Source organism: Glarea lozoyensis (assembly GCF_000409485.1).
Source record: "Glarea lozoyensis ATCC 20868 chromosome Unknown GLAREA7, whole genome shotgun sequence".
Classification (NCBI taxonomy): Eukaryota; Fungi; Ascomycota; class Leotiomycetes; order Helotiales; family Helotiaceae; genus Glarea; species Glarea lozoyensis.
The window spans coordinates 594,438-613,985 of NW_007361002.1; the positions used below are offsets into that span (position 1 = coordinate 594,438).

Consider the following 19,548-nt stretch of genomic DNA (forward strand, 5'->3'; position numbering starts at 1 on the left):
AAGTGGATAAGGCCATGATTCGAAGGAGAGTCAAGATGACTGACAGTCTGTAGGCTGTTACTTACAAGAAGAACCCATCGAACCCGTTTGTAGTCACGACGCGGTAGTGACACAAATTTAGGCACAAGATAAGCACATTAAATCAGAGGAAATGGTGATTAAATCAATTGAATTCAGTCGTCCATCTCAATATCTGAATCGTCAGCAGGTCTCCCACGGCCACCCATTGGAGCGCGGCTTGTCGCCCGTTCTTGTTTGACGCGTGAAACTCGCGCAGGAACATCCTCTTCCTCATCATCATCATCGCTTTCAAGCTCCTGCGGACGCGTAGATTGTGTCCCACGAGGAGCTGCGTCTTCATCGTCATCTTCATCTGGATCCTCACCCCTGGCTTCAATTTCTTGGGCACGTTTCACTTGTCGCATAATAACCTTGTCAAGCGAAAAGTCTTCTGGTACAAGCATCTAGAGACCCTTAGTAGGTGTTGAACCAAGAGGATCTGAATCTTACCTGATCACAACCTGTTTGTGGACACTTGACCTTTCTAACCCGACGTCTAGATGGAGGAGGTTCTTGCCAATCAGTCCCACTCGTCTGAAGATAGTCAAGAAACGCCGATCTCTCAAAGGTATGGCCGCAGGTTTTGCTGGTCCATGGCTCTTTGAAATATTGCATTGTGAAGAGATCCTTTAGATTTGCCGTTGCAGATGCAATCTCAATCTCGTCGTCACTAGATTCATCCCCACCACCGTTGCCGTTGGGTCTAGCATTTTCTTCTGGAAACCAAGTATTCGCATGAGGTACAGGTGGTGCATTTTCCTCGGGGTGTTGCGCATCATGAACGACTCTTTTGAAGTTCTTATAGTCATTGATATCATATCTGAACAGTGATAAGCATAACAACTAAGATGCAACGAAACTTTAACATACCTGGCCCTCATTGACTTTGAGCGGTATTCCCTCTCGTACTCTGTAAGAGCCCTCTTGTAAATATCTGATGGGGCAATCACAGGCACAGCTTCTTCCGGCTCTTGATCTTCTGGATCATCGGAGTCACCCTCTCCATCAGCATTAACTCTTGGTCGTCGTCCGGTGTGTTGGGGAGCAGGGGCGTTTCCAAGAGCTTGAATGACCACTTCAAGCCGGTTTGTGAACATAGCCAGCTCATCATCATAATCAATAAGCTCCCTCAATGCCTGTTCTGTTTCCTGAGTCATTGTTTTTACTTTTCTGTTCAATATTCTCAGATAGTCCGCATCCTCCTTTTCCTCCTGCGTCGGCTCTTCATCCTCTCTGCCCTCCTTTTCCCGCTTCTCTGCTTTTTTCAGGGCAATAGCTTTTCGCTCGTAAAGTCGGTCATTGCTCGAGGTTGCGGCTTCAGTGACAGCTAAAATTGAGGACTTGATGTGTTTTTTGTATTTGCCATGATCATGACTATGCTTCAGTCTCTCCAACTGCTCTCGCGCCGACGGCGTAAGAGCACATTCGAGCGGTTCATATGGTGGAAGTTCTGTATTCAGCCGCTGCGCACCACTCAGAGAACTACGCTGTGGCGTCCTTGTAGGAGAATCTGTTTCTTCCTGAGTATTTCGCGATCGCTGGACGAGGTGTCTTCGGCTAGCCATATTCTTCGGAATTCTTGTCTGGTTTGAATTGATTAGAAGTTGAATCAATGCTGACGCGACGATGAACCAACTTAGCCGACGCGAGACGCGAAAATGCGTGCTGATAAGAACCTTCGTTATCTGCTTGCAAGCAATTGTCCTCGTACTCGTATTACATGGCAACCGTAGTGCGGCACAGATTCATACCGCCGAGTCGGATGTATGTTCGGTTCCGGGTCCGTGAATATCTTGACTCTTTTTACATCAACAAATTTGAGAAATCCTCAACTCCATCTGGTCTTCAATTCAATTGCTGCTAGAGTCCATGTCCCTAAATCACGCCCTGTTTGAAAGCTCTTCGTTCCAAATATCAAAGCTCGGTAAGATAAAGCTACCTAGGTACGACGTACTCAATTATCTCACCACGTAGCCACAGAGGCTGAGTCGCCAAGTGACTTACGGACCCGAAGATTATTCTCACTCAACAACACGCTTTCATCTCTCTAGGTTGAATCTTTCCCAGTCTGTGTTTGGACATCACCTACATCTCTCGCGTCTAATACCCTCTGAGACCTACTGCTTGTGCTCTTGTGGATGAGAACAATAGCGGCATGTCTCAACAGAACCCTTCCAGAATTAATGGTTTTGCTTTCAGAGGAGACGCTTGATTCGATATTCTGACGGGGATTAATCAAAAAATCCGGATACGCCCGCTTTTACTACAGATCCCAAAGTGTAATATTCGTATTCGTGGACGCGAATATTCGAAGCCATGTCAACAAGAAGGGCTCATACAAAAAGTCGCCGGGGCTGTAAGAGATGTAAAGGGAGGAGGATGAAGGTTTGTACAGAATCCCAGTTCCGTTAATGATATCACAACCTTACATCAATAGTGCGATGAAATTCATCCCAAATGTGGCAGCTGTATGAAATCAGGCGCTTTATGTGACTATGGACTGCTCAGCAATGTTGCTTCCATGAAGTCAATATTGCAAATGACACCGCCGACGCTCCGGACGGGTTCTGTGTCAAGTCCAAGCACCGATGAATCCCTGTCTCAATCGACTTCTCCGGGTGCATCTCCAATGGAATTGGCTCTTACAGTGCCATACCTAAGACACCAGCGGGACTTTCCATCTCCTCCTCCCAGCATGAGTATCCCATCGGATCGACTTTTGGATATGAAGCTTTTCCATCACTATATGGACATGACACGCCGCGAGGAGGCCGTCATGATGGATTCTGCAAACAAGTACGCTGTTAATGGCGCCAAGATCGTCTGGTCGAACTGGATCATCAGTCTGGCTGTCGAAACGCCGCATCTAATGGAAGCTTTACTCGCTTTTTCGGCGTTTCACCTTCGTCATCTTACGGACCCTGATAAATCTCTTACCAAGGCCGCACACACACATATGCTTCGCGCAATCACGGAGCACAGTAACCAAGTATCAAAAGGAATTACAAGTGAGAATGCTGAGGTTGTATTTGCAACCTCCACGTTTATCGCCTTTCATGCCACTAGTGAATCAATTGTACCTGCTGGCTACGATGAAAACTCCCTAGTGCATTGGTTTCAACCTTGGCATGGCATAAGAAGTGTGATAGATCTCTGTTGGGAGCACATTAGATCGCCCGAAATCCAGACGTTGATCAAATACGAAAATACTGCGGAGCAGATCAATCAGGTGGAGCCGGAAGATCCCGACAAGTTCAACTTCTTACTCGATGGCCTTGGGGATTCTTCTGAGCCAAGCTTAGACGAAGAGACTCGACACGCCTACACAACCTCTGTTCATTATCTGAACAAATTGAGCAGAGCAGCTTTTGCGAGGCATGTTTTGAAATTTACAGGACTGGTGTCAAAACGATTTGTTGAATTGGTGTTAATGAAAGACCCAAGAGCATTGGCAATAGTTGGCTATCACTTGATGATGATCCTGCAATTGAATCAGGTTTGGTGGCTTCAAGGCTCGGCGGAAAGGGATTTTGCGGTTGTGTTGCAGAATTTGCCAAAATCTTGGTTACCGATGATGGAACCGGCAATCCAGACATTCCGGGAAACGCCATCTTTAGCAAAGAAAAGGGTCTTCAATTGAAGTGGACGACACGGCAGCGGGATTCTTTAATTGCGGTACACATTTGAAAGATGGTGTAAGAGCAAGTACATAAGGCTGCTCTACGATACATGAGATCAATCACGACCATGGTGGCAATTCTTTCGGGCCTTACACTTGAATCCGCACCTCACTATCTGCGTGTGGTAAAACTCATCAGACTCGATGGACTCGATGAAGATGTTGGAGAGCTTGAAGCAGACATCCAAGTTCGAAATACTAACCGGCATCGAAACAAATGGCTATGAGTTGAATTTCGGGATTCATTTGCTACGGACTAAGCGAGCTTTGTCTTGGTCAATGTCAACTCAGACTCATCCGGACCGTCTATAGGCATGCTTTCGCAGCAGGTATGCGAAGGAGCTGGCGAAACATTGATGTGCGGTCCTCTGGAGATCAAATGTGTGGCCTAGGCTCAATGGAGCGAGTGATGCCCACGTGGGCATATTCCTGGTGTTCAGCGATCGTCCACTCACTAAGGACTGCATATAGTTGGATATGCCAGATTGGCGCTATACGTCTCTTGAAGTTACTCCAGAAATGCATACAGGGCCGCTCAATGGGAGATGGTGTACCAGGGTTGAATCCGTGCGGTACTTCACTGATTGGAAGGATTACTATGTTCTCGGTACAGTATCGCGTTCTAGGAGTTATGGGCTTCGACTTCGAGTGTCAAATCACCTCTTTGTCTAAAGTCTATCGCCTTCTTGCCTCGCGGATATTTCTCGTACTAGAGCAGGATATACTTCGGGTTTGCCACATTACAGTACAATGAAGTTATCACAGGTATCTACAACAGGTCAAAATTTACACCATTCTACGAATTTGATCGTGCATCTCAAATCGAACCCGCCGTATCGCAAAGAGGTGAGCGTCTCAAGTCCACTTCTACCTTCGAGGATTCGGGATCACCGAATGCGACGCCGGGATATGTAGGCGAGTGGTTATCACGGCTGGGCATGCACGTACTTTGTAGGATGCCGCTATTTTTCCTTTTCATTGGTTCAAGCTTTTGAACAAGCATTTTTGGCAGGGCTTGGTTGGACGCCGAGGTTGATGTGCCGTTAGACATTTATCGCGACGTGAGATGATGGATGTGGCTGGGAAGGATGATTAGAGATAATGAGCTATCACGGATATGATTGAGGTGCGCTGGCAGTTATGTATGGAACGGACATCTGAGATTCTTTTTACTGAATGATATTGAGAAAATGAGGGAAAGAAAAGGTGGAGGTGGGGCGTAGTGGTGTTGGGGAGTAGTGCACGAGACCACGAGGGCGGGATGCCGTAGCGGTCTCTGATCGGTACGAGGCCTGTGCATGCTGCGTAGACATGTCGTACCAACTTTTGTTTGATCCTTCAAGACCCCGAAGTGAGTCCCAAGTACCTACCTAGGTAACCATGTTGCATGCTACAGATGATTCGGATGGATGTTGCTGCAGCTAAATAACTCTCATCTCCTCGTGCTCTCTCGATGCGATCATACACGTAACGACAACCCAGGCGACCTAGTATCTAATCTGGCCTGGTCCAGTGTAGGATCCAGCACTCCGTCTCCGTATCTCTGGCTGTCAGCTCTAGCTCAAAGACCCTGTTTTCCACGATGACGAACCAGTAGACCAGAGCTCAATGGTCCACAGCTTCGGATACATCGATCGCAACGGATATCTTGCCGCAGACTTGGAGTGGCCACGGCCGTAAAAATGGTTTTCATTCATCGTCAGCTTAGGTGAATGAAATATCGGATATGAACAAGAAGGTAGATACTAGTCCAAACTGTTAAGCTTCAAAGGCTTGTATGCCACGTTCGATGCACGATGCTTTGCTCAAGCCATCGAGAAAGCGTATCGCACTATTACTCTATTCAGTAAAGCTGCCGGACTACTGGTGGTACTGGAGTCTCGACACCCACAAACACAATATCACAGAAAGTACAAGCATTAGACTACCTAGCTTAGACAAGGGTAGCTACCCCAGCGGGGCGTTCGGCCAATCCTCCCCTCCTTCGGTCAAGTACATAACTAACGGCGCAAGCCGACATTTTTATTTTCTTCCTCCTCCTCACCCTCTGGTCAGCTCCCAGACACCTCCCACACGTCGCGCACTTCTCGTCGCCATCTCCACACCATGTTTGGAAGCAAGAAACCCGTCGCCGAGACGGAAGCAGAACCCTACACCCAGAATGTCGATCCTCTGGCCGAAATCCCCAAGACGAGATGGGAGAGGATCTGGCCTGCGATGGCGTGCGGTTCTGGCTTATTCTCAGATGGATACATCAATAACGTAAGACTTCAAAAGATTAAATCAAAAATATACATTCTGACATACTCAGGTCATCGGTTCAGTCTCCACCATCTTAAAGAAGCTCTATGGAAAGGCATACACCGAATCTGGCGCGCAAAAGAACATCTCTGCCATCACATTCGCCGGGACTGTTTTCGGCATGTTAATCTTCGGATATACGAGCGATAAATGGTCTCGATCGAACTCGCTGCTTCTCTCCACCGTCATCCTCATCATCTTCGCAGCTCTTGGATCTGGTGCGTACGGTGGTGGCTCACTTCAAGGCATGTTCGCTGCTCTCACCGCGTACCGATTTCTGGTCGGCATCGGAATCGGAGGAGAGTATCCTGCTGGTTCTGTGGCTTGTTCTGAAGCTACGGGAGAACTGAGGGCGGGGTCGAGGAATAGATGGTTTATTCTTTTTACGAATGTCATGATTGATTGGGGGTTTGTTATTGGTGCTTTTGTGCCGTATTTGTTGGTTGTTATCTGTAGTGATAATCATCTCCGTGCGGTCTGGAGAATTTCTCTTGGTTTGGGCGTTGTTCCGCCATTGGTTCTTTTGTGGTTGAGACTTAAGTTGAAGGAACCTGAGGAATTTAAGAAGTAAGAAATTTACACCAACCAAAATATTCAGCACTAACAGGCTTTTAGGGAGAGCATGAAAAATGCCAAAATTCCATATGGTCTTGTTCTCAAATACTACGGTCCACGGCTCTTCGTAGTCAGTCTAATCTGGTTCATCTATGATGTAGGTCTCCCTAAAATCAAAACCCCTATCACATCATCTAACAAAATCTAGTTTTCAACCTACTCCTTCGGTATCTTCTCCTCCACAATCCTCAGCAACATTCTCCCCTCAACCGCCTCCCTCGCTCAATCCTTCGGCTGGAACACCGTCATCAACCTCTTCTACATCCCCGGCGCCATGCTCGGCTCCCTCTTCTCCGACTTCGTCGGCCCACGCTACGCCCTCGTCATCGGCGTCACCCTTCAAGGTCTTGTCGGTTTCCTCATGGCCGGTCTCTACCCAACCCTTGCCAAACCCGGTAATGTCGGCGGCTTTGCAGTCGTCTACGGTATCTTCCTCTCCCTCGGCGAACTCGGTCCTGGCGACAACATCGGTCTCCTTGCTTCCAAAACATGTGCGACAGGCGTACGAGGCCAGTACTACGCCATCGCTGCTGCGGTAGGCAAAATCGGCGCGTTCGTCGGCACCTATATTTTCCCGTATATAGAGAAAGCGGGCGGTAGTGATACGAACGCCACCGCGCAATATCCATTTTATGTCTCCAGTGCGCTGTGTATCTTTAGTGCAATCATTGCGTTCTGGTTCATCCCGCAGATTGGTCAGGATACGATTACGCTCGAGGATATCAGGTTCAGAGAGTATCTAGAGAAGAACGGATGGGACACTAGACAGTTAGGCCTTGGAAAGGGGGAGGTTGAGAGTCTAGGGGAGAGGAAGGTGGAGGAGAAGGAGACTGTGAAGGAGTAGATGAGATGTTGTAGATCGGATGTGCGGGGATTGTGGTGCGGATTTTAGATATACCCGTAATTAATATGGATTCAAGTCCTGTGGGGTTTCAAGTTTCAACAATTTTGTGATCTTGATACTGGAGTTATCTAGCCGTATTAATGATAATCACTACGCAAAGAGTAGATTTATGAAAGAGATTTATCTACGATTTAGAGAAATAATTGAAACACTTAATACCACCTAACCACTCGTCAATCCTTCCCATTGCCAGTCCTCAACCGTCAACACTTTCTCATATTTCTACAGTTTCCTTTCCATCAATTCACATTCACAAGAAATGAATTAAATGACTAAAGATAGGTAATCATACTGTGACACTCGCTTGTGTTTTTTTCATTTCTTCTCCTTTTTTTTCTCATATCCACTTAATTGTGTTGTTGATTTGAGCTACTGTATAAACTTCGGTGGTTGTATTGGTTACAAGATTTCGTTTTCTGTTAAGGTTTATTTATATTAGACTTGATTTCTTATGTTGACTTGAAGTTTTGTGTTTACTTGAATTTTTGTGTTTATTTGAATTATTGTATTTGCTTACATTTTTATATCTAACTTAGTTCTCATACTTCTTAAGATTACGATATTTATTTGAATTATTGAGTTTATTTGAATTATTGTATTCATTTAAATTCTTTTATCTTACTATATTTATTTCAATTCTTGTTTTTCTTTGAATTCTCATCTTTATTTAATTTCGTATACTCATTTGAATTCTCATCTTTAGTTAAATTCTTAAGTCTACCCTGTTCTCCACACATCCTTAAATTATTAAAAATATACATACTTAGATCTTACATATACCGAAACTCTTCGTTTATTTACGTTCGTACCTTGAATGTAATAGATAGGTGAAGTAAATGACTTTTAGCGTGAGAATGAAAATTCATCTTTTAAAATAGGTTGTGGTGCAGTGGTATAACGGAGGGGTTTGAAAATGGTATTTTGTCATTACATGTTTCTTGAAGATCATCTTCTATGCTGAAGAAATACAACCCTCTGACGTCAAACCGTCACACATGAAATTATAAATTCCCCATCATGATTCCATCCCAAACCACCATACACAACTAAGGACACAACCAAAAACAGCTCAAAAGACAAACAGAAGTAGTGCCAGGAGCTTGTATGCTACCACCCAATCAAAAGTACAGACAAATTGCCCGCAATTTACACCCCGGATGATCTCTGATAAAGGGACAGTATCCACTGGTGCACTGAGCAATCCAACCTTCTGGCGGAAGCGATACTCTTGATGTCGAACGCCCATGGTGTTGAGTCTCAACCATGAACTCCTTGAAATGCGAATCTGATCCCGACATATGTCGTCATCACACTCAATTAATTCATTCTGAACGCTGTGAGCTTAGCTCTGATTGTTGTTTCCGATAGCAAGTCCCGAGTAGTAGCCTTCAAAAGCATGAAGAGTTGTCGCATCGTAGTTACAGGCTCGGTGCTTGTTGGACTCGTTAAGGTTGCTTGTTATCCGAGAGCAGAATTGCCGGCAGGTCAAGTAATCTGTTGTGCCGGAGACAGGACGATATATCTCAAAGCGAACATCAGCTTCTTGGCTGCAAACAAGTTTTGCCGTATTGTGCCTGTTGATATGGCTTTTCTGTGCGTATATATCTTGATGTTGTGGTAAACATTTGTACAAATATTTAGAAACAAAACACCTATACGTTGGCTTCCGAAGACTTCAACCCACAGTTCGTTCCTGACATAGTGCCAAAACGCCATCGAAGCATCGAGCTATAGCGAGGGACATAGAATTGGATGCCGGATTGTTCTTTGTCCCCAAAGACGTGGGACTGTCCACTACCCGAGCACCAAGTAGTCGCTCAGTGTCCTAATAACACTGCTGCTCGGCCATCTGGTTCCCTTTAATCCGTGGGAGTAGGCATCCCCGACAATCTCGGACACGACCAGACTTCACCCTGCTGAGAATCCAAAATCTCCTCCCACGAACCCGTCGATACCTGTGTTTCATACTCAGAGTTCTCGACCGACACAGGCGAAGACACTCGAAGAGCCGAAAAATCAAGTGGTGCCAACTCCCTCTTTGCCCTCCAAACATTCGTCGAAGCGAATATCTCCTCGCAACCCTCCACAACCCAAGCCCATTTCCTCACAAACGCCTCGGTAACCTCCCAGCCTGCTGGATCCCAACTATCACCCCAGACAATCATTCCGGTTCTCCCAGCTGTGACATCGTCGTCGTCCTCAGGAGTCGGCTGTCTTGGCGTAACCAAGTTCCCAAGATCAGCTATGAACCATTCTCCCCAAAGATCATTGCACAGATCAAGTTGATTGAAATGATACTGTCGTGCAATAAGATTATCTCGAATTTTCGGATATGGAAACATGTTCAGCCATGATGAATGCGGTACATTCATCTGCACTGCCGTCGGTTCCAGGTTCGAAGGAAGGGAAGCTTGTTCCTTTGGTAGAAGAAACGAGAGACCTTCGCATAAGTCGAGATGAGACGGGTAAACTAGTTGGTTGTCTAGTTTTGTTAAGTACGTTCGGGATTTTAAGAGCTGCTTATTGGTTATAAGTGCCCGGTAAACGTTGTAGTGGATGAGATGTATCAAGTGATCGGATGATAAAGGGAACTCGATTGGTTGAACTATGCAAGGCGGAGTTGTGGAGCGGATCGAAGCAATGATTGCTGCGGAAAGTGGTGTTATATCTGGAGGATCCGACAGAAATGATTCAAATAGTTCTTGAGAATCAACTTCAAGCTCGACCAATGGCGTTGTTGATGCCCCCGGAGCCAACTTCGCCACTACTGCTGTCTTGATACGGGAATTGTTATCTCTTTCTTTCAAAGTCTTGTCCGCTCGAAGTAATTGTTCCTGAGATTTATCCTCACGCGAGGGTGTTGACAGTTCCGAGATTCGAAAACGCTCAACTTTAAATGGGCGGGGTTTTCCATCATCAGCTTCTGTTTTCTCGTTTCTCTTTCTATAAGCTCGCTGATTGAGTCGATTTTGGCGCTTTTTTCTTTCATCATGTTCCTTAATTGTACTCCAATCGTCGTCCTTTCTCCAGATCTCCGGGCGTGCCTGCATAGTGGGCATCCTCATCGATCAACAGTCAACTAGACGGGGATTATTTAAATTTCCTAATCAGTGATATGATCCTATGGCTCTCTTTGGAAACGGGGCCCAAGAATGTAAGAAATGTTGAAATATAGGATGTAGGGAACTGAAAGGAGGTAGTCAGTAGTGTACCTTGGCTGACCAATCCGAAGAGCTGACATTTATTTCCTATTCCGTACTAGCGCACTGTACCAACCCCCCCTGCAGTTGAAGTTAGAAGTTGATCTAAAAAATGTAAGATACAACCAACACTATTGAAAGTTGTTGCTCAGAAATGAAACTAATTACGGGGCTTTGCAAATTCTAGTCCTTCCTGTACGCTGAACGAATTAGGAATATAATGTCAGTCGAGACTCGTCTAGCTTTGGGTGGAGGAGAGGAAGACCATGATCCATTCAGGACCCTGTTGTACATAAGAATGCAGTCTACCACCTTGGACACATTTTAGTAGTATCGAAAGTATTGATGCTCTCTTCGAATTTACCTTCTCTCGAACAAAACTGGTCCATAAACCACCAACTGAAAGAAATCCAACCACTTCAGACGGGAGTCTTTTTAAGCACACTTGGAGCCCATAATACTCGCCGCCAGCGCTACTCGAAGTTCCCCCCAACTCAAGAGACAAAATGTTCACAGTAGCTTCGCTACCATCGCAAGAAGGAAAAGTTTTCATCGTAACAGGAGGAAATGCAGGAATTGGCTTCATAACATGTCTGAACCTCGCCGCCAAAGGAGGCAAGGTCTATCTCGGTGCTCGGTCGGAAGAGAAAGCGATGAGAGCAATCCAAAAAATAAAGGATACACACCCGGAAGCAGTATTGATTCCTCTTGTCATGGACAACAGCCGCTTGGCAACCATTGTAGCGGCAGCGAAAACTTTCACAGCCCAGGAGGCAACCCTCAATGGCTTGATACTCAACGCGGGTGTCATGGCCGTTCCGTTCTCGACAACACCTGACGGGTACGAAATCCAATGGCAAGTAAACTACTTGGCTCATTGGCTTCTAGCCCATCATTTGACACCAACTCTTCTTTCGACATCACTTTCACAAGGAAAAGGCGCCTCACGGGTGGTTTGCGTATCCAGTGAAGGACATCAAAAGTCATCCTTTAGCGTCGACAAAATCATCTATGGTAACGACGCACTCGAGAAATTCGGACCATTTGGTCGATACGGCGTTTCCAAGCTGGGAAATGTCCTTCATTCGGTATCTCTCAACAATGCGTACGGACCAGAAAGCCCAAGCGCAAAGGCAGGAAAGGGAGAGATCTGGACGGCTTCTCTTCATCCTGGATTTATCGATACCGAGTTGAATGAGAAGAATCGAGATAATGCGCCCTGGTATTTGAGTTGGCTCTACTATGTACTCAAATGGGTCAAGGTCATCCGACCGGTGCAGGAAGGCTGTGTGAGTAGTATTTTTGTTGGAGCCAGTGATTATTTTCTGCCAGAGATGAGTGGGAGGTATTTTGATGAGTATGCGGGCTTAAAAGAAGCCAACGCTGCTAGTAAAGATGAGAACGAAGTCAAAAGACTAGAGGAGTGGACGCGGGAGCAAATGGCGAACGACGGGTTTTTGTAAACACGAAACGCATTGATTTGAGATTCGAGAGATTATTTTGCTGTACTCTTAGTTCCGGATCAGCTCTTCTACTGATTGTATTTTACCTCAACGTGTTCAAGTTTTGTTCATTCCGCTTTTGCACTGTTCGACAAGTTTGCATCATTATCATTTGCAAGTGAATATAATAAAGCGTCCTCGGACACACAAGTTTGAATATCTGGAGTCGAATGCGATACAAATAAGAATGAATAGAATGTATGTAGAGGCAAGACTTTGGGCTTGGGAACAGTCGTCGCCAGACCCTGTCGTCAACCCTCAGAAACAAGGCATCCACAAAGTCTCCCATCCGCGCATCGCATCACGAACCTCACCTCTTCTACAAGCCAATCCAACCTCCAAGCCCGCACGCAATGGCAAAGAAACGTATGTATCATCCTCGGTCTCCTTTCAAAGTACTCATCGTACTAAGAAAACCTGCAGCCAAATCCAGGACCATCTCGGTCCGCCTAGTCTCGATGGCCCTGACGGGTTACTACAAGACCTTGGTTCGACCGCGTACTCATCGACCATTGAGCATGATGAAGTACGATCCAGTTGGTACGTTACTTCTTTTATTGCAGTGGAATTGAGGACGAAGACAGTAAATTACGTCGATAGAGAGGGCAAAGGGATATGGCCGGGCAAGAGAGGCTTAGGACATTTACAAAGGTGCTTGGTCGGTCATTTGGATATGAGTGCTAATTGGGATATGTGTGCAGTACGAAGGCAGGTGCTTTTTCTCGAACAGAAGCGGGGTGGGAAGTAGGGTCGTGGTGTAGGCATACTCGAACGATTCCAGGACTGTACAGATATCAATGGATGGAACCACGGTCATGCCAATTTGGCCACCGCATAGCATGGGACGGCGTTTAGGTGAAGAACTCGGTACATCATGAACGAAAAGCCAGATCTATGTCTAAAGGCTGGGAAAGCTTGGGGTTGAAAAGATATTGTACATGAAGGTGTGAATGCAATATAACATGTCTTATTGGCATTTAAGGCCAATGTATGCCCATCAACTCTGGCTAGCAAATTTCGCAACATGTTCGTTACAATTGATATCATAGCAATTTTGCTACTCTGTAAAATCTCCTCAAGTTCTCCATCGAAAGTGATTCGCGTCACTATCGCCTCTTGCCAAAGCCGGATCCAGCAGTTGGAATTGATAGGCGATTTTTCATTTCAGTCTCGATTTGTGGTGGTTGAGAAAGACGCGGTGCTTTGTTGATCGATGAAGTAGCCTGCATCTCTGCTGGTCGCTTTCTGCTTTCATTGAATCCAGCGAACGAGCTGTTTCTCCGCGCAGCGTTTGGGATCAGAGAGATTTGGGATTGCTGTATTGTCGCATTTTTTGTTCTGCCCTCATTGGTGATAGTAGAGTTACTTTTCGCCCCTGCTGAAGACCCACTAGCTACACGATTGTACACTGAAGGGTTCTTCCGTACTGGGGGCCGGTTGATTATATTCTGAGACTTGATCTCGGTGAGCTTGAACACTTTGCCATCCGCTGTGTTCATAGATGTCGCTTGGCTAGTCTCTGTTGAAATACTTGCACTCGATTGAAAGACCACGGTTCTATTCTTCAGCGCACTTTTGAGAGGTTTAGAAGATTGTCGATGTTGCGGTTGCTTCCGAGCAGGTCCCCTTTTCATTTGGACTTGCTCAGGCGAGGCAGGCGTGGCAGGCGAGGCAGGCGTGGTATTCCCTAAACATTCGGCATTTGAACTTTCATTCGATACAGCGCTGGTGTTACGTTTACTGGACGTATTTTGCTCTTTGACATGTAGCTGCATGGAATGACCGGCATTATTTGAGTGCTTGTTACGACTTAGGGCTTGGGCTGTTGTAATGACATGTTTGCTGTCCATAGAGTCAAGAGCCATTTCGTCGAAACCTAGATCACTGAGGCGTGTCATGTCGCTTGCGCTGGAACTACCAGTATATGAGCCCAAGGAAGCAAAAGAGCGTGGTCCGGGAGTTTCCTGTGAGGCTAACGGACCAGAAGTTGCATAACCTAACCCTGTGGACCGAATCGGCGTGGTCTGCGGGCCGTTTACTTGATGCTCATCTTGGGAAGCACTCCACTCAGTCTCAGCCTGTGACTGAGAATCCGGAATGACTTTCAAATTTATGCGACTTGAACCACGATCTTTCGCCAATTGCAGATTTGTTCCCATCGCACTCGGTGTTGGTAGCATCATATTTCGTGAGACATCTCTTGCTTCGATATCGGCAAAGGATTTGGGGAGATCCTTCGGCCGATCAGAAACAGCTTTCCTGGATGACACGATTCTCGGGTGAGTACCCATACAGGATGGTCTAGATGCTATAATCATTGCCTTTGCTGACTCGGTCGTAGGCTGAGAGGTTCCCTGATGCTTCTCGGTTGTTCGTCCGGCCTTAAGTTGATGGATCTCTCTCTCAAGGATAAGTACTTCTTTCGACAATGTTGCGTCTCTCATCTCGTATTTTTGCAGAGAGTGAGTGAGAGAAGCTTGGGTTTCTTTGATACTTGCTATCCTGCGCTGTGTCTGCTCGGTCTCTGTGGTTCCTCTCTGAATTTCCACACCAAGTGCTTGGATATTGCTTAGTTCTGCCGTTGAATGTGAAGAGGATTTTGCATGGAGCTCAGTCGCCAAAGTGGATAATTTGAGAATTTGATCCATTACCTCAGGCTGTGGGTTTTGCCTGGCCAGATCGAGCTCAGCCTTGATCTTATGAAGACTTTCAGTTGCAGCCGTCAGCTCAGCGTTTTTATCTTGAATCTGCCTCCTCAAATTGTCCATTGTTGTCTGGTTCCATTTCTCCTTCTCTGCCTTGTTCTTTTCAGCTATTTCAGCCTCCTGTTGCTTCTCTGTCGTAAAGGCAATTCGGAGCTCTTGCTTTTCTCTTTCAAGACGGACTGCCTTATCCTGTGAGGTTTTGACCATTTCCTGGAGGTTCGCGTTCTTCTCCTGAAGGGTTATCAACTCTTGCGTTACGGATTCCAGTTTTCCATTCAGCAATTTGCTCGTTCCCTCCAAAGCTGTGATCTTTGCAAGTAGTCGTGGATCTTCCTTCGGCACGGCTTGAAGATCTTTTAGCTCTTGTGTCTTGGTTTCTAGATGATTTTTATAGCTGCTGGCATTTAATCTTTCTAGCTGTAGCTGACTGGATATGCTTCGAGACTCGAGCTCGGCAGCATTCTTGCTTGCGGTAATGGCCAAGTTCTCTTGTTGCAGCTCAGCGATTCGTTTATCGAGGTCGATTCGAGTTTGTGAATCAACACCAAACTGATTTAGAGATTCTCTCAAACTTTCGAAAAGTGCCGAGAACTGTTGTCGTTCATCCTCAAATTTGGTGCGATCATCCGATATCTGTGGAACCCTAGGAATACCATGAGCACGCACGTCCAGATCCCAGAGGTTTATTATGCAAACGTACCTATTTGATAACTCTTCAATCATTTTTATCAGAGCAGGAGACACCTTGGCCTCATCATTTTTGATCTCCTCGGCTAATGCTGCTAGGTCTTCCAACCTTTCAAGGCCTTAGTGCTCGCACCGAAGAGTTTTTGATTCAGTAGCCCACTTACCTGGCGCTCATTGTTTGGTCAGCAGACAAAATACTCGAAAAGATGCCATCTTCTTTTTGCAACTCCTTGCACACATCAACGGGGATTTCTCCAATGGCGCCAACAAGTTTCTCGTGGACTTTAAGGTGGTCAGACAGCTGCCTATCAAGTCTCTCTGATTCAGTCCGGGCGCCCTGAAGTTCGCTTAAATGATCCTCTATTTGTTTTTCAAGCGCTTTCTGTTCAAGGCGTACTGCAACATAGTAAGCACTGAAGAGGAAACTAGTTTCTCCAAGAATACCTACAAAATTTTATCTGTTGATTGAGCTCCTGGTTCTCATCAGAAGCTTTGAACACGGTTAGCATGGACAGAGAGCGACTTGGCGATTTTCATACATTTCGCCAACAGTTCGATGCTCTCATTGTTCTTCCTGTCGAGCTCTTCTAGTCGCTCTTCAACTTCTCGTACTTTTTCTTCAGCAACTTTGGTAGCCTCTCGAGCGAGCGCCAACGAAGACCGCTCATCAGATTGGGCTTTGTCTATTTCGGAACGAACCGCTTTGATCTCCGCAAGTGTCTTTTGCATTTTTTTCACAGAGTTCTTCATGTCTTCCGCATCGAGGGTGCTGTCATGATATGCCTCAATAACCTTGGTGGAGGTTTCTCGGATCTTGCCTGCCTCGACTCTCAAGGAGTTTTGAGAGTCAACAACTTTGTTGATATGCTGTTTGTATGTTTCACTATGCTTTATGTATTTCTCCACCTTCTGCACTAGACCTGTTTTTTCTTTCTCGAGCTTCCTGATATTCTCCGTGTTTTCCTCATTTAAGTTCTTGAGCCTCCAGATTTCAGCCTCTTGAATCTTCATTTTCTCAATTTCATGGTCCCGAGTCTCAAACAATGCGTGACACGCTTTCATGTACTTTTGGCATGCTTTGTAATTCGGAGAAACTGGACGTTTCGGAGAATATGTACGCTGTGGGGAAGTATTTATGGTTGGTCGAGATTTTGTATGTGTATGCTTGTCAATCTTGTTCGCAAGGTTCGATCTTAAAACTTGGGGTAAAACAGTCATCTCTGTTTTGGATCTGCCTTCAGCCTCGTTCGGTCTAGCCGATGTAGCAGCTTGTTCTTGTCGGAGAGGTCGGGATATAGCTTTATGCCCGAATGAATGTCGAATCGTCCCTTCGTCGCTTGGCGACTCATGATGGCCGTTCAAAGCAAAGGGTGTTTCGGTAGTACGCTGCTCTGCTGCATTATCAACTCTGGCTCGAAAGGCAGATGTGTTTGATCGAGATTGCGGACGAGGTGTAGGCGGTAACTGTGAAGTATCTGTGATAGCTGCGGAGGGAGACCGAGAACAAGCCTGAGGATTATCTCGTAATTGTGGTGTGCGATCCTGGCCGTCATCGATTATTGCGTGATGGTGAGCATCTGGGTGCGCAGTTACCTCATGAGGGGTACGTGGGACAACCCCTTTTGCTGGAAGATTGTCCCGGAAATGGGGATCAACGTCGATATTCGAAGCATATTCTGAAGCCATATGGGGCTCAATACTTTTAGCTCGATGTTGGACTGAAATTGACCCATCGCTGCGGCGAGCATTCGATCCACGTAAGTCTATAGGTGGCGGAACAGGCGAGCCTCCTAATCTGCGGGGTTCTGATTGCACATCTGGAAATGGTCGATGGGCTGATTTTGGAGTTCGCATCGAGGTTGTAGATACCTTCTCTGGAAAGCCACGTCGATTTAACCGCGGCCCACTTCTGAGTCTGGAAGCGTGTGATGCTATGGAATTTCTAGCAATTTCAGATAACCGTAGTTGTTCAGTTAGTTGAGCATGCGTTCCGATAACTGTAGAAGGAGTATCGATTATGCTATTGATGGGTATCTGTTGATGCGAAGTGGTCGAGGGTTCCGGAATTCTTTGTTTTTGTTGTTGCTGTTGTGGTTGTGCGATTGTCGGTCGGCCTCTGGTTGGTAAGCTGGCATCTGATCTAATGCTGTCTGGAGCATCTGTTATTGAAGCTTGAGGCATCGGACTTGTACGTTCATTAACTAGGTTCGGTCGAATTTCAATTTTGGGAGCGTCAGATAGTTGCTGGTTCTGGTGTAACTCTCCAGCATCGTTCGGCTCATTTGCAGTATTTCTAAGTGCTAGAGAAGGCTTCTCTACATTCGAATTTCGTCTAGTACTGCTGTCCTCGACTTTGGTCGAAACGGTCGTGCTGCGCTGCGGTCTGTCGCTGAATTGACCAATTTTTGCCTTCGGTGCTTTGCCAAATGTGAACCCAGAGACCATGTCATCTTCTGCAAAGGTCTCGGGCACTGATATGAACGTTTGAGCATCCGCCGATACTTGAGAGGGTAGATTCGCTTGGTCTGTCGGTGGAACGATAACGAAGCTTGTCTTTTCGGGAGCTTGCGTGTCAACCTCGAGGTTGACAAATTGCGTTTCCTCAACACACGATCTGAGACTGTCTTGTTGATCGGCATCTGCGACAATACTGGTAGGTACTGTGGCCCGTTCGATTTCGTTTGAGATTGTGTCATCGCTACCAGGGATAGAGCTCGAATGGTCCAGTCGATGGTAGTCATTCATATTTGGAAGCTGACTATCAAAGTCATCCTCCATCAGTCCAGGCATTTTCGCTTATCTTGTTATCATTGTCAGCACTTGGTAGATAAAGTTGGGGATGTAAATACCTACGACTCTAGGCGGACACCTGCTAGGACTCAATTGGCTGTAAGGTCGAGAATGATGAATTCAGAGTAGAATCCATGATTGTGGGTTTGTCCTCGCTAAACCGGTCCGGCTTCTGGCACCCTTTTCTGATTGTTAGGGGAGGAACTCGAGTTGTTCCTTCCCAATGAGGCAGTCCTTCTGTGAGAGTATCACGTGTCTTGAAGTAGTGCTCTGCTCCTGTACCTACCTACCTACCGTACCTACCGTACCTACCTACCTTACATACCTACCTACCCGGTAGGTAGGTACCTACCTCTAGACACTACATTTCGCTATTACTCTTACCGAACGACAGCCATTCTGAGAAAAATCAAGAGAAATGTTCTCCTCAAATGTGCTAAGTTAACATGGGCATTGTCAACAATGCAGGAAATATCGGTCGCGGCTATGCCATTGTCTCATTCGGCTGCCGAGATCTTTGCCAACCAATATCGTAACGCTTCAGTTTGAATAGAAGGAAGGAGAGCTGAGAACCAACACATCCTGATGTCGCCAAATCGGCTAGATTCGAAGATCTCTTACACCTCTCCTGCTATTAATAGCATTGGGTATTGTAAAGTTTTGGAATCAGAACGATATCTGGATTTGGAAGTCTGCACTATAGAAATATGTTTTTCAAGCTCACAAATCAGCGATCGAAGGATCTGATCACATAGAAGAACCAACAAGCCAACGCGCTGTTATCGGCTCTGTATCGACGCCTCACCGCTGACGTGGTTGACAATGAAAATAGCAACGCCTAGCAACAACACTAACCAAAGACAAGTGTATTGCCAGGTAGCAATCGACATTCTATTCCCAGATTTCAAAGATCAATGCTTGGTCTTCAAATTGAGAACCAAATATACAGAAAAGGACTGATGTCTAAAAGCGATCCGGAAATCTAAGAAGCCGACCCTACCTGAAGTGTATAATCGCGGCAAAACCCAACTCTCAAGTGACACCGAGGCGGAAGTGCGGGTAATTTAAGCTGCAACGCATGCATATATCGAAGGCCTTTGCGTTT

General features: G+C 46.1%; 7 protein-coding genes across 7 annotated transcripts; 4 read left to right on the plus strand and 3 right to left on the minus strand.

The window, feature by feature from the left end:
- Positions 1–173: 173 nt before the first annotated feature.
- Positions 174–1,625, minus strand: GLAREA_01384 (uncharacterized protein; the record flags this gene model as incomplete). Its single annotated transcript, XM_008088600.1, has 3 exons — positions 174–464; positions 511–880; positions 931–1,625. 3 exons carry the CDS (start codon positions 1,623–1,625, stop codon positions 174–176), a joined length of 1,356 nt encoding a protein of 451 aa, XP_008086791.1.
- Positions 1,626–2,599: 974 nt separating this feature from the next.
- GLAREA_01385 (uncharacterized protein) lies at positions 2,600–3,700 on the plus strand (the record flags this gene model as incomplete). Its single annotated transcript, XM_008088601.1, has 1 exon — positions 2,600–3,700. The coding sequence occupies one exon, from the start codon at positions 2,600–2,602 to the stop codon at positions 3,698–3,700; it is 1,101 nt and encodes a 366-aa protein (XP_008086792.1).
- Positions 3,701–5,845: 2,145 nt separating this feature from the next.
- On the plus strand, positions 5,846–7,499 carry GLAREA_01386 (MFS general substrate transporter; the record flags this gene model as incomplete). The annotated part of the gene is made up of 4 exons (XM_008088602.1): positions 5,846–6,001; positions 6,051–6,607; positions 6,656–6,752; positions 6,804–7,499. The coding sequence occupies 4 exons, from the start codon at positions 5,846–5,848 to the stop codon at positions 7,497–7,499; spliced, it is 1,506 nt and encodes a 501-aa protein (XP_008086793.1).
- A 1,919-nt stretch (positions 7,500–9,418) lies between these two features.
- GLAREA_01387 (uncharacterized protein) lies at positions 9,419–10,609 on the minus strand (the record flags this gene model as incomplete). Its single annotated transcript, XM_008088603.1, has 1 exon — positions 9,419–10,609. The coding sequence occupies one exon, from the start codon at positions 10,607–10,609 to the stop codon at positions 9,419–9,421; it is 1,191 nt and encodes a 396-aa protein (XP_008086794.1).
- A 656-nt stretch (positions 10,610–11,265) lies between these two features.
- GLAREA_01388 (NAD(P)-binding Rossmann-fold containing protein) lies at positions 11,266–12,222 on the plus strand (the record flags this gene model as incomplete). Its single annotated transcript, XM_008088604.1, has 1 exon — positions 11,266–12,222. One exon carries the CDS (start codon positions 11,266–11,268, stop codon positions 12,220–12,222), a length of 957 nt encoding a protein of 318 aa, XP_008086795.1.
- Positions 12,223–12,457: 235 nt separating this feature from the next.
- GLAREA_01389 (uncharacterized protein) lies at positions 12,458–13,009 on the plus strand (the record flags this gene model as incomplete). Its single annotated transcript, XM_008088605.1, has 2 exons — positions 12,458–12,627; positions 12,685–13,009. 2 exons carry the CDS (start codon positions 12,458–12,460, stop codon positions 13,007–13,009), a joined length of 495 nt encoding a protein of 164 aa, XP_008086796.1.
- A 358-nt stretch (positions 13,010–13,367) lies between these two features.
- On the minus strand, positions 13,368–18,443 carry GLAREA_01390 (uncharacterized protein; the record flags this gene model as incomplete). The annotated part of the gene is made up of 5 exons (XM_008088606.1): positions 13,368–15,609; positions 15,667–15,762; positions 15,818–16,049; positions 16,102–16,143; positions 16,193–18,443. 5 exons carry the CDS (start codon positions 18,441–18,443, stop codon positions 13,368–13,370), a joined length of 4,863 nt encoding a protein of 1,620 aa, XP_008086797.1.
- Positions 18,444–19,548: the final 1,105 nt, after the last annotated feature.